This window comes from Podarcis liolepis (assembly GCF_965112155.1).
Source record: "Podarcis liolepis genome assembly, chromosome: 1".
NCBI lineage: Eukaryota > Metazoa > Chordata > Lepidosauria > Squamata > Lacertidae > Podarcis > Podarcis liolepis.
In genome coordinates, this window is record NC_139554.1 from 87959828 (window position 1) to 87974152 (window position 14325).

The following is a 14325-nucleotide window of genomic DNA, read 5'->3' on the forward strand; positions in this document are numbered from 1 at the left end:
TTAATTTCTTTGGATCCTGCAACTTGCAGACTTGTGAGTCCCAATCAAGGAAGTTCTGCTTCTATACTGTATAAGAGTTGCGTTTATCCTCAGTTGGTAGTTCTCTGACACAAAGCATATTTATTTCGGCGGTGGATTTATTTTATTTTATTTTTTTACATCTTAGAATCCTCAAGACCTCCAGCCCAGTCGCTCTGCGCTCAGAGGAGATCATAGATGCCGGGTTTCCTTTTTATTTTTTCCCCCCGACAGGCAGTTGGACGCTATGGGAAGACGGGGTGGGTGTCCTCAGACGTCACCGGAACTACAACTCCCATGATCCTTCATTATTGGCTACGCTGTCATGGGGCTTGCTGGGAGTTGTAGTCCTGCGACTTCACCGGGTTACAAAAGCTATCCTTTCGGGAGACTCTTTCTCCGAGCGCGCTTCTTCAGGCCACCCGCGAGCCCCTTTCCGAATAAAGTCTCCGTAGGGGGACGCGGCTCTTTCCCTCCTTCGTGCCTTTTATTTATTTATTTATTTTGGCGCGACGTGCGTCGTGACGTTGCGACGTTCCCGTCTTGTGTGTGTACGGGAGTCACGGGCTCCTGCGTGGGGGGAGGCGGAGCCTGAGGAGATCTTGAGGAGGAAAAAGAACAGGGGTTGCTTGTGAGGGGTGGCGGTGGGGGAAAGGTCTGCTCGAATAGGAGACGGGCACCGGGTTGGGGTGGTGGGGGCTCCTTGCGCGCTTCTTTCCCTTCCCCCTCCGGCCCCCGGGTAGCGCAGGGGAGAGTGAGGGGGGGCCGCTGCCTCATTGGCCACTTCCACCTCCCCCCCGGCTCTTTCTGTGGGTCTGTCCCCCTACCCCCGCATCGACGTGGTGCTTGCCCCCCTCCCTGCGGAGGGGGTGTTGCTGGGCCTGCTGTTCTCCTCCCCCCCCGCGCTCCTCACCGGTACCCGGTGAGGGGTGAGAGTGGGTCTGGCCTCAGCTGAAAGCCAGGATCCTGGACCCCTCCGGTGTTCGAGGCCTGGAGCTGCCGGCTTCTGGGGGGGAGGAAACCCTCTGCCTCCCCCCCCCCCCACTTCCTCGTCTCTGCCCCACAGGTAGGTAGTGTGCACGCGCGCGCGTTCATGTCGCCTGCTCTGGTGTCTGAGGAGATGGGGGAAAGGAGCCTCTTGCTCTTGGTGTAGGAGACCCCACCCCCCTTTGCAGCTCATAGCCATGCATGTAACCTATATTTATTATATATGATATATTATCTTTATTTCTAGTGGGTCACTTTTCCTGGTTGCGGTTGTAATTGGGAAAAGCCAAGTACCGAAAGTCTCTGGGGATTCGGGGTTTGGGAGGACCCTTGAATTGTCATTGAGGAAGAAAGGGGAGGAGTAAATTGTGGTTTCTTTCTATGCCATCCTGCGAGTGTGTCTACTCAAATGTAAGTCCCGCTATCAAGAGTGTGGCTAGGATTTTGGCATGTGTGTGTGTCTTTGGAAAGGAGGTGAGGTTTGTGAGTTCTCTAAACCATAAGGCTTGGCATAAGCATACTTATTTGGGAATAAGTCACACTGTGTGTACATTTATCTGAGAATGGAAAAAAGGTTTTTATATAGCATCTTTTTGCTCTGCTACCACACGTGCACACAAAGACACATCTCCAGCAGAGGAATCTGGTTTCAACTGCAGAGATGAGGTATGGAGAGAGAGGAAATAAGAAAGAATCCACAAGATACTTGCAAAAGAGCATCAGGTAAGAAGTAGGCCACAGTTTAACACTGTGGTTCAAAAAACAGGATGTCAGCACAGATTAGGCTTGATGTTAAAATGAGATATTGATTTACTAGAAGTATAAAACGGGGTTTTAATCCTGATTTGGGATTTTATGGAGGAGTTGGTGCAGTTTTGGTGGCCATGTTGGCTAGTGACAATTTTCAGTGTGTAGTTGTGGAGTGTAGTTAGAGGTTATGGTCAAGTTGAGTGACTTCTACTGACAAGGAATATTGGGTGAATGTGCTGTTTTTTATGTGTTGCGGCTTGTAACTTGTACTACCCTATTAATGTCATTTTACTTGAGTTCTTGATGTTGTGAATTTATGAGAATTGCCTATCAGGTATTTTCAAGAGGGAAAGTGAACAAAGAGCTCCTTTTGCCCTGAGTTGTGAAGTGTGGAAATACATGCAAGGAATTTATCTAGCTTCCGTTCTTACTTTGCAAACAAATTCTTCAGGGTTTGCCACAACATTGTTGGTTAGAAGATCAAAGCTGAAAGATGCTGACCCAACTTAGTGATATTTGTGTTTCATGCTTATTTTCTGTTGAATGGCTAAAAAGGCTAGTGGAAGTTCACTTTTGGAATAATGAATTTTCATAGAATACTGCATCTGTGCTCTCTCCACTCACAAATCCCCCTGGAATTCCCCCACATTAACCCTTTTCATTCCCACTCTACGCAACTGTTAAGCTCACTTTTCATTTTCCCAACCTCATTTCAGAAGCCACCGCTCCTATTCTGCAATCTTGCTTTGAATGCATGTTTTCACCTTCATCCCCATATCCATGCCTCCCTCTCTCTTTTTGTGCAACCCCTGCACACAGACCACCCCCATAGTAACCTCCTGTATCTTCCTCCAAATACATTGCATCCACTAACCATCCTTTTCACCTTCCATCCAGTTATGATGAAGCCTCTGCTTTCATCTTCATCCCAACTCCCATGCCTTCCACTCCCTCCTTCTTTGCAACTTCCTCTGCACCCATTTTCAACTTCATCCCTTTTTCTTACCTCCTTCCTATTTTTTTCTAACTCTGCCTTGCACACAGACCACCCACCAATTCCATGCCTTCTCTTCTCTCCTATTCTGTAGCCTCTTTTGCACATATACCCCATGCTGATATGCTATACATTTTTAAGAGGAATAGAATTTTAAGAGCAAGTATGCTAGTTAGCTTGTGTTGATGGATGTTGTACATATATGGGTGTTTGCTTGTTAATAAAACATATCTTCTAAATTACTACATTGAATCTGTAACTCCATGGGACCAGAAATACATGGGACCAGACAACACATGAGAACAGAAATGCATTCTGTGAAGGTACTATTGAATATCTGAGGGCTCCACATTTTTATCTCTTTCACATGAGGCAGACCTGAGGGAGATGCTTAAAACAACCAATTTTCTCCTTTCAGTTTTCTCCCCTTTTTCCTGTACTCAAACAATGGCAGAAGCTTCAGTAAAGCAGGGATGTAAGAACACTGAGGGTTGTTGTTGTTGTCTAAACCAATTTAAACAAGGAGAAATACAAGAGGTGGGTACAACACATAAGCTAATACCAAAAAGCTAACACAACAGAGCCTTCCCTGACTCTTTTCTCACTCTACTCAAACTCTATTTTCAACTGCCACTCCCCCCTTCAGTGCTGCAAATTTGTGACTATCAGTTGTATATTTTAATTTAGGAACAAAATTCAGTTTCATGATCATAACAAGCTGAAAGATGTTGATGTCAGGGCAGAAGCATATAGGATAAACAACTTAGCAATGTTTTTTTGGAGGAGGAAAAATAGTATTTTGATTCTTGCAATTCCTTGCCATGTTAACATTACAATATTAAAACATTACAAAAAGGGTTGTCATTTAGACTATTTTCAGCCCAAGTAAATGCTGATGCAGACTTCCTCTAGAAACTGTAAAATTGTGAAATGATTTAATTATCACCTTGGTAGAAAATGACACTTATAAAATAACTCACAGAACACATTTAACTTGATGCCAAAAAGCAAAGAAGTGGTTAGCAATGTAGCTGTAAAGTTTTTTGATATAAAAAAAAGAGAGGTCTGTACAGCCAGAACCATTAAACCATTTACAGTGGTACCTCACAAGACGAATGCCTCGCAAGACAAAAAACTCGCTAGAAGAAAGGGTTTTTTGTTTTTTGAGTTGCTTCGCAAGACAATTTTCCCTATGGGCTTGCTTTGCAAGACGGAAATGTCTTGCAAGTTTGTTTCCTTTTTCTTAACACCGTTAATACAGTTGCGACTTGACTTCGAGGAGCAACTCATAGAACGCGGTGTGGTAGCCTTTTTTGAGGTTTTTAAAGACTTTGGTGATTTTTGAAGCTTTTCCAAAACTTTCCCGACACCGTGCTTCGCAAGACGAAAAAAATCGCAAGACAAAACTCGCGGAACGAATTAATTTCGTCTTGCGAGGCACCACTGTATTAGCTGAACATTATTGCTCCCACCCTCTTGTACTCTGCATAACTTGCTACATTGGTTGGTATGTGAACTGAGGTTCAAGGTATTGTAATTGACAGATAAAGCCTTGAACTACTCAGGGCCAGGTTACCCGAAAGAGCTGTTTGATCTCTTAGCTAATCAACCTGAAACCCTATTGGTGGTAGTGGATCCTAAAGATTATTTTATGGCAGGGGTGGAGAATCTGCAGTCCATGGACCTATTCTGGGCCACCAAGCCACTCAGTTTGGTCTTTGAGGCCATTTCAAGTGAACTCTGCCCAACTGTCCTACACATAATGCCATTTTGATGTCAGGTGTGGGGTATGTAAGGGAACGGTTTGGCCAAAAGCACCTTGGCATACACTGCCAGTTGGCAATGCCAGCAACACCCCTATTTTACAATAGTTCCCAAGTGCCCAGCTATCAACTAGTTGTTGGGTGCTTGGTAGCTGCTGTACAGGGGGCTTTGCCAGCCCTGTGTTTGGTGCTCAGGTGTCAAGCCTAGAGCTTGCAAAGACTTTGGGCTAAGCTTCCGGTTTTGGCACTTGACAGTCATCTGCTGTCATTATGAAGTCAGATGATTTATAGATGGATTGTCCCTCCCTTCTGTCAGAGTTGACTTGCAGGAGTGGAGGGTGATAAAGATATGGCCCATTCGGCCAAAAAGGTTCCTCACCATTGTTGAGTGATGAATTGGAAGGGGGCATTTTGTACGCTTGGAAGGCCCTTCCCTGTGCAATCTATCAGTTATCTGCTTGAAGCCACACCTTGTTCAGGCCTCTCCTGTCCCCTAAGGCTGGACTCTGTCTCTTTGTATCTCTGTTTCCTGTATGTTTATGATGGTGTTCTTGTGTTTTATTGTTTGTTTTTATTGATTTTATGCTGTCTTTTATTGTATATGTGTACTCTGCTTCAAATTTTTCTAACGTTAAGCAGTCTATAATTCCCCTCCCCCCCCAAATAAGATAAATAGTATGGGGCATTTTTTTCCTTACCTGTACCAAGAACAACTCTCAGTGATAATCTCTATACAGCCTTGCCAGCTAAATAGTGTTGGTGTTATGAAATTCTTGGCTTGCGAAGAGAGTAATACTTAAAATAAAATAAACAGTTTCAACTTAATGTGTGCAGTGCTGAAGACTACCCAAATCCATGAAAGTTTCTGCTTATCTTTAGTCTTAATTGTTTAGGCAGCAGACGGGTTTCAAAAGTGTTAGGAACAGAGGAATTTCATAATTCAACACACATGTTCTTTCTGACTTTAAAATATCCAGATGTTTCTGTTGTTCATTTCAGCCCATTTTTTTTAGTTTTCAAGATTTGTTTTTTGCAAGAGCAACCTGCAACACAATTTTGTAGTGTGGGGTGCTTTAGTACAGCATCACAGCTACTCTGTTCTCCCCTACCTACCCCTGTATATACGTATGCAGTGCCAGTATTCTATGGCTACCAAGTATATTCAGCTCCCATTGGGCTGTTCTGGAGATTAATTTCCTACTGATGGTTTCCCCTCTAAATATTTGTTTTTAATTTATGAAAACCTTGGGGTTCTTTCAAGCCTGGTGAGACCTCCTCCTCCTCTGCATGGATAGTTCCGAAGGGCTGTCACTTAGCTAATTTTGATTGCTATTAGTCTGTACAAATGCAGTGTGGAGTATGGACTGTTTCTGTTCAGGGTTCCAGCCACTCTGTCCCATTCTCCTCTCTGCCTCCCACAGGTCCCCCATCTAACAGTCAGTATTCTGAGCAGAGGTGGCAAACACACCTTTGTGCTGAATCCCAGATACATTAGAATCTTGGATTTCTGTGAACAGCTCCCAATTCTGACCCTGGGGACACTTTAAAGTAGTTTATGTGTGTGAACGAGGAAGTGACCTATCAAGACAGTGAAATGGCCTTGTCGATCCATTTTATATCTGTGTCTTTCTCTGGCCATTGCATTCCCGCTCCCACATAGTTTATAGTTGTTGTTTTTCATGACAGTCAGTCAGCATTTTGTGCCCAATGGATAGGTTTCAGAATTACCTGGTTTGGTTTTCCAAATGGGAAACCACCAGTAGGAAATTAAGCTCCAAAATTGTGTTGCAGGTTGCTCTTGCAAAAAACAAATGGTTTCCCATCTAAATAGATAGATAGATAGTACTCCTGCAATCTTCAGGGTTAGCTGGTTTTTTTTTGTGCATGGGTAGTGGTGTTTCAGCTACTTTGTGTGAGTACAAAATACAGTGGTACCTCGGGTTAAGTATTTAATTCGTTCCAGAGGTCCGTTCTTAACCTGAAATTTCTTAACCTGAAGCACCACTTTAGCTAAAGGGGCCTCCTGCTGCTGCTGTGCCGCCGGAGCACGGTTTCTGTTATCACCCTGAAGCAAAGTTCTTAACTCGAGATACTATTTCTGGGTTAGCGGAGTCTGTAACCTGAAGCGTATGTAACCTGAGGTACCACTGTACTTAAATATAGTTGATATGATGGGGAGAGAGATGGAGGTAGACAGAAACATACATATGCAAACCTGCTGAGAAAGTAAAATGCGGAGGTGCTGTTCCTGTACATGCATGTAGCAGCTTCTTTGAATTGTGGCTTTAGTTGGTTTGGATAGGAACACATATATAAAACCAGACTTTCATTTGCATTGCAATCATCTATAACAGAAAGCTGTTGATATTCTGCATTGGTGTCTGGAGGCAGTATTGAGCAGGATAAGGGCTAATAAATTGAAACTTAATCTAGACAAGACAAAGGGGTTGTGGAATAGGGGTTCATCCTGTTCCAAATTTGACAGTACTCTCCTTGAAGAATCACGTTCACAGTTTGGGTGGGTTGTGTGCTTCTGAACCTTGCTTTGTACCTGGGTGCTCAAAGAGCAGTTGTAGCCAGGAGTGCCTTTCTCCTGCTTAGCTGGTGTGACAACTGTGTCCATTTCTACGAGGTCGGACCTGGTCATGGTGACCATGTAGACATAGTTGCATCCAGATTGGATTATTGAAGCATGCTCTGCGTGGGGCTACCTTTCCAAAGTTTTTTGAAACTAGTTGGTCGAGAATGCTGGCTTATGGGATGATGTTACACCTGTCCTGCCAGGCTGCACTGACTACTGATTTGTTTCAAAGTATAAATCAAAGTGTTGGTGACTTAAGACCAGGATACTGTGGACAGCCCCCTCCTGTATCTTCCTGCCCTCACCTTAAGATATTACTGAGATGCTCTTCTCTATGTCCCAACTGTAAGAACAGAAGGAAAGCCTGCCAGATCAGTCCAAAGGCCCGTCTAGTCCAGCACCTTGTCACGGTGAGCTGCCTTTGAGAAACCCACAAACAGGACCCAAGCACAAGAGCACTCTCCCCTTTTGTGGTTTTTGGCCACTGGTATTCCATAGCATATTGCTTCTGACCACAGAGGTAAAGAATAGCCATTATGGCTAATAGCCACTTATCTTCCATGAATTTGTACAGTTCTCTTCTAAAGCCATCCAAGTTGGTGCCCAGCTACAGTATGATGCAGGCATGGTTGCTAGGGTCTAGATAAACATCCTTCTCTGCAGCTACACCTAAATTTTTTAACACTTGGATGCTTCCCCCTTTTTTTACAGTGTTTCACTATATGGCAAAAACCTTTTTGTTTGGGCAGGTATTGTTTTATCATTTGGGTAGATTATATTAATCTCTGTTTTAGCTGCTACAACTTAGCTCTCTTTTAATTATATTGTGTTAATGTTTTAAAAAGAATTGTATTTTATTCTGGGTTTTAAATGTTAGCTGTTCTGAATGGTGCATAGGCGCCACTAGGGTGGGAAATGTATGTTTTATTGTATTTGTAAAATGTATCTGCTTTTCACTACTAGTAGGCCCAAAGTGTGTACAATGTCAATAAAACAACAAAATTCATAGTAATGTATCAATAAGACACACCAAGATAAACACAATCAGCATATGCATGTAACAGTGTAGCAACCTACAACGATGTTAACTGCACACTTCCGGATTTAAGTTCGACAAATGAGCAAGTCCAGAGGATACCTGTCTTCCATAGCATTTCATTTTATTGTTGAATCAATCTGATTTTGGGTAAATCTTAACTTGGTCTTCTAATGTTGGTGGACACTGAATTTTCAACAAATCCTGTGAATTGTCTATTTCAAGCATTGATGGCATGTGATGGTCTGTTAGTACTGATTAGTTTGCTTGAATTTATTTTTTCTGCTGGTTCTGGTTTTAATTTTTATGGATGCATGCTTTTAGTATTCTATGGATTTGCTCACTTTTCCTATGGTTTTAAACTTCATTTTTTTTAATATTCATACATATAGTCAGGTTATTTTGAGAAAGGTGACTAAAATGTAATAAACAATATATAATTATTATGACAACACAGTTGTAAGTGAGATTCAGCTTTTTACTTCTTTAGAGGAGAGTGGCATTTACTTCACAAATATATTTCATCTTTATTAAAGTTTACCACCTCTGTTGGCCCCCCCACCTTGTGATCCCTACAGTCATATCTGTCCAGACAGGTTTCTTTTATTATTTTAGTATATGATTTAAGATCAAGAAGAGGTTAAAACAACAACAGCTTTATTGTGTCAGTACAGCCAACATAATGCTTCTCTGCTGCATGGTAATTTGGAGGTCTGAGAAAGGGACTGTGGTTTGCAGAGCTATCATAATACAGCAAAAGCTACAACATTGCATTGTTGGCTATTCATGAACAGTAGTCAAGTAATTCCTATAGTAGTCTTCATCCATACTTCTTCATGAAGAAGCTGATGGGAAAGGATGTGGCTGACCTGTAACTAATTTCCAGTGGCTTATTATATTTAACATTTGGGACATAGCAATCTTCTTTTTTTATGCCTGTAATCATAGTCCTTTCTGAACTGTTTATTCTCTTCATTGCTGTAATTTATATGTTTGTTTTTCATATAGGCAACAGAAGGGTTCTAATGGGAGAACCATTCTTCTGAAGTAAAGGTTTGCTGGCTGGCTGCAGCTATGGGTGAGTTCTTGGGTTCAACTCAATTTAGCTCAAGTACATCAGCCTTGTGTTCATAATGCAAACCATCATTGAAAACAGGAAATTTTTGCAAGTGTATATTAAAATTTGGAAATCTATGTTAACAACATAAGTTAGAATATAAAGTAGTTCTTGAGACATTAGACAGTCTGAATATATATGAGTTAATAAAATGTACAATCAGAACAATCTTCAGATCCTACTTATTTTATTGGAGGTATTAAAAATAATAAACCTTGTTTTCAAAGGCATTTTATGGATAGTGGGTACAGATAGTTCTTTTTTCCTCTCTAAACAGATGAGCAGCAAGCTTTGAAGTCAATCATGCAGGATCTGGCAGTCCTTCATAAGGCAAGTCGCCCTCCATTGCCTCTACAAGAAACAGGGAAAGCAAAATCATCTTCACCGAAAAAACAGGTAATCCTGTAATGTGTTTGTCTTACAATGAAGAATGTGTTTCTGCATTTGATGTGAGTGATTTCCACTTGCTGGGAATGTTCCACCTTGTGGTGTACATATTTTTGAAATTATGAGGTAAATGAAAGGGATATAGTGTTGCAGAACAGATCTTAAACAGATGTGTCCTGTGTACTAGAGTAATGCATATCCCAAATTCCCACTTCCCAATAGTTTTTCTTCCATTGCCAAAGAATGTTGCTTCAAGTGTGTGAGAATATTTGTTGGCCGTCTGCAATCCAGGGAGGAATATTCACAAATAATATTTATTCCCAGCTTTGTTTTCTAGTATGTGTGTAATTCTTTTACAGAATGATGTCCGAGTCAAATTTGAACACCGAGGAGAGAAAAGGTAAAAAAAGATAATCCACAAGTTTCCAGAATCCATTCTGAATGTTACATCCAGTTGATGACCCTCGGCAGATGGAAGGCTCTTTGATCCAGTGGAATGGGAATTGAGGCAATATTTAATAATTCCCCCTAGAACTCCCACATCTGCTACAAAGGGTTACTGGACCCTTCAGAACAGTATGGACTATAGAATGGGGTGTGTGTGTGTGCAAAAGGAAGATGACTCTTTAATGATTACTGTGATCCCTGTTTCACTGACTAAAAATTCCACTGAATCAAATTGTCTTCTGTCAGTGAAGGAAAACCAGTTGGATGCAACCCATAATATTTTGTAGCTTTATGGAGTATTGGCAAAGCTTGATAGAGAATAGAGAGATGCCTATCCAACGTCAATGTTTAGAAAAGAGAAACTTAAGAAACGTGCTAAAAATGCATGTATATGTGTGAAATATATATGTTGCTATCTTTTGCTCCTAGAATAGAATAAAGAGCAATATATCTTAATAAAATCATTTATTTTGACACATGCACACCCTATAATACTCCTGCATTGCAGGGGGTTGGACTAGATAACCCTTGGGTCCCTTCAAACTCTACAATTCTATAATTCTAATTACACATGCAAAGTAAGCTCAATTATGGCATCCAGCTACTCCTGAATCCCAAAGAAAATGGGGGAGCCTTCATGCACCTGCGTGGTTTGTGATGGTCAGCTAGTTTCTGTTTCTGCTGAGTAAATTACTAATGTTCAGAGAGATCAAACCTGGAAAATGATCTAGCTTCTGTTCTTGTGCTAAAAACTGACTTCAGGTTATTTTGGTGAACAAATTTATTCTGTGTTAGTATTTCACCTCAAATGACTACACAGCACGTATTTCAAATCTTTAAGATAGTTTGCCTTTGGCATAGGAATTAATTTCCTAGAAACTCTTGGCCAAGTTGATGTATCGCAATTAGGAGAGTTTTACTTTAATGAGGTATTGACTCACATAGTTTAAGCCTGCTGCAGATCTTAAATAAATCATTTCTAAGCATGACTTTCTAACTTTAGAAAATCTTATAATGGCTGATAAAATCTATCTTCGGAAGCTGATTAGCTCGTTAATTCACTGTGCAAGCTGCAATTTGACTACTACTTTTTCAGCTGCAGTAATTATTTGGTGTAAGGTGGGTTGAAACAGTATTCCGGAATAGTGCAATAGTTTACCCAGCAGCAATCATGTACATTCAGTGATTCGCTTTACTGAATGTGGGGTTATTAATTTGGGTGCTGTTTTTTACTTTTCAGTAAATGCACTTTTTAATAATTTGATTTTTAAGAGAGAGTGTGACACCTTATGAAAACATGCTTTTATCCCCACCCCCGGTATGTCACTATTCCACGAACAAAAATTTAACTTTCATCATTGTCATCAATAGCTACTTGTTTTCATGTTGGTGGATTTCCTCCCCATATACCTATACCTTATATTACAGAATTCTACAGTTTCCTAGACCTGTCAAGCTAGAAGATATTGCATCAAAAGCTAAAGTTGCCTTTGGACAGTCAATGAATTTGCATTACAGCAATAATGAGGTAAAAGAATGGTTCTTGAATAGTAGTTGTTTGTGTTATTCCTTAATCACATCAGCTGTGAGTAGGTTGCATTGTGACCTTGTTCTGTGTGTATATTTTTCTGCCTGTAGCTGGTGATCCCATTAGCTACACAGGATGACCTGGACAAAGCGGTACAGCTTCTTGATCGAAGTGTTCATATGAAGAGTCTCAAGATATTGCTTGTTGCCCATGGAAACACACAGGTGTGTACATGTTATTTATATGGATGTGTGTGTGTGTATTCAGATATCATATGACACAAGTGAACTTTCTGTGTTTGGGGCATGTCCACATGAATCCAAATCCATTGGTCTGTTTTGAACTAGCTTTGTTTGGTTGTTTGTGTGTTATCTGCTCAGGTGAAGAAATCCAGATGGCTGGTTTTCTGAATCTCTGTTCAGGTGTTCATTATGAGGATTAACTTAACACATGGGGATTAGAGAGCACCACCCGAGCTCCACCCTCTTAGGTCACACTCAAGAAGGTTCCCTGAGGTCCTAGCGTTCCAAAATATGTGAAAGCCTCCATGAGTAAAGGAGGCTTCATTAATGCAGATAGTTGCATTTGAACCCACAGAGGGCAGCAGGGAAGATGCAGAGCTAGTGTGCTCTTTCATGGATGCTTCCCTCCTCACATTTGAATGCCTGAACAGGGACGAGAGTCTATGGAGGGCATGAATTGCTGTGGCAACACTGGATTAGGCAGCACACTGGTGCTTTTATAAGTTGCAGACTTTTGCTTCTTACTACTTGCCTCGCCAAAGTAGTGGGAAGGGGTGATGTAGACATGACCTACGTCAATTCAAAGACTGCTAGCGACTGTATTTTTTTTATCTGTTAGTGCTGATAGCTGCCATTGTGTGAAAGATGGATGAAAAAGTATTTTTTCATGGGCTAGAACAGGCATTGGCAAACTCGGCTATCCAGATGTTTTGGGACTACAACTCCCATCATCCCTAGCTATCTGGCCCAGTGGTCAGGGATGATGGGAGTTGTAGTCCCAAAACATCTGGAGGGACGAGTTTGCCTATGCCTGGGCTAGAATGATGATAAAAGTAGAATATTACTGACAGAAATAGAATATTTCTTCCCAGTTTTAAAATACTCTTTTTTTTTACATATTTTTAATCTTTGAATTCCTTTGTTTTTGTAACTGGCTTTTTGAATTTGTGATCCGGAAAGAGCTGCTAAGGTTGTGTAGGCATGGCAGCAAATAGCACCTGTCCTCCTTAACAGTCCATTCACCGAAAAGTACAAGAGTGGGAGGATTTCTTATTTTTTTTAAAGGGATAAATAAACTGCTCCATGCTTTCACCTTCAGAGTAATACTGAGCCTCTGCCATCGCTGGAAGATTTGGATAATACAGTTTTCAGAGTGACTGAGAGGAAAAACAGGCTTTCTGTAATAGGTAAGCAAACTTCATATTCCTACAGTTTTGAGTTGGTTGGGTGGTGAGTGGAGGGAATCAATATCTCTCAGTCTAATATACTTCGCAGAATTGATGTGAGAATTAAATTGAGGTCAAATTTGGAGATACAAATGTAATAAATAAAAAGGTAAGCACTGTGTGTGGGTGAGAGAGAGGAGACCAACGCATTGAGTCCTAGCGCAATGTGACTTTTGCACCCCTCTTCTCCCTCTGTAGCCCCTATTCCCTCCCCAAATCCTGGTTGGGAGGGTCAGGAGAACCCCCAGAACGGCAGCAGGCAGAGGACAGAGGAAATCATTCTGTCTGGCAAGCCGAAGTACTTGTGCTGACAGAACAATCACTTAAGTGCGGCATTGAACCCCACCCCTTTGAATTTATCTTTCTACCAAGAGATAGTCAAACCTTATTTCTTTTGTGTGCCTTGCAGCATCTGTGGGTGTTCAAATAAATGTCACATGCTTTGATACTAAAATCATATAAGTAGATGATTCTTGCTGGTAAAAGGATTTTTATAATTTACTCACATATTTCAAAAAATCCACAGGTTATTATAGTCGCGACAGAAGCTCTCCCCCTCCAGGATACATTCCAGATGAGCTGCACCAGGTGGCCCGGAATGGCTCATTCACCAGTATAAACAGTGAGGGCGAGTTCATTCCAGAAAGCATGGATCAGGTGAGTGTTTTCTTTCATTTTCCCTTTAGGGGCTACTGCATTAAGGGGCTGCTGCATTTCCTTTAAAAGGGGCTACTGCATTAAGGTTTTGCTGTTTAAGATCCTTTGTTACCTTCTTTGTTATCTTGACCTAACGGCTAACAATGGACCATGGTGTAAAGGCCAGGGGAGATGCAGCTCTCCCAAAGGCAACTCTTGGTACAACTATATATGCTATGATCCTTCAGGCTTAGCTAAGCAGTGTTGCAAGTGGCAGAAAGGGAAGGAAAAACCTCCCTCCTTTTCTTCCTTCATGCCCCTGATGCTGCTGTTGTTACTGCTTGCAAGGTAAGTGAATGGGGGGGGGGGATATGTTTCTTGGGAGGGTTTCAGGGAGCGATGTGGGTTGGTGAATATTTACACAGGGACATTTTTCTGAATTACCAGATTTATTCAGAAAAATGGAATGAGATTTTTCTCATTCCCATCCCCTGAAGATCTCTGATAATTTACCAATAAATCTGAGGTGAGCTTGAGAAAATGTGCTCATCTCTAACACCAACACTTAATTATGCCCGAAAATGAACTGGTAGCCAGTGTATCTCCTTAAACA

At 41.4% G+C, this 14325-nt stretch overlaps 1 protein-coding gene across 4 annotated transcripts in view; it reads left to right on the forward strand.

The window, feature by feature from the left end:
- Nucleotides 1–262: 262 nt before the first annotated feature.
- MAP3K2 (mitogen-activated protein kinase kinase kinase 2) overlaps nucleotides 263–14325 on the forward strand; it is a 37978-nt gene continuing 23915 nt past the window's right edge. For 3 of the 4 annotated variants that reach the window (XR_014522607.1, XR_014522608.1, XM_083490142.1), the window contains exons 1-8: nucleotides 263–1084; nucleotides 9138–9207; nucleotides 9524–9642; nucleotides 9993–10033; nucleotides 11509–11608; nucleotides 11719–11832; nucleotides 12950–13037; nucleotides 13603–13733. Coding sequence is in view for 2 of the 4 variants with exons in the window: in XM_083490142.1 (XP_083346268.1) it covers nucleotides 9204–9207; nucleotides 9524–9642; nucleotides 9993–10033; nucleotides 11509–11608; nucleotides 11719–11832; nucleotides 12950–13037; nucleotides 13603–13733 (597 nt within the window). In the remaining 2 variants the exon portion in view is untranslated. Of the gene's footprint in view, nucleotides 1085–7324; nucleotides 7504–9137; nucleotides 9208–9523; nucleotides 9643–9992; nucleotides 10034–11508; nucleotides 11609–11718; nucleotides 11833–12949; nucleotides 13038–13602; nucleotides 13734–14325 lie in introns of those variants that run through there. The other variant, XM_083490143.1, reaches the window with a different exon arrangement.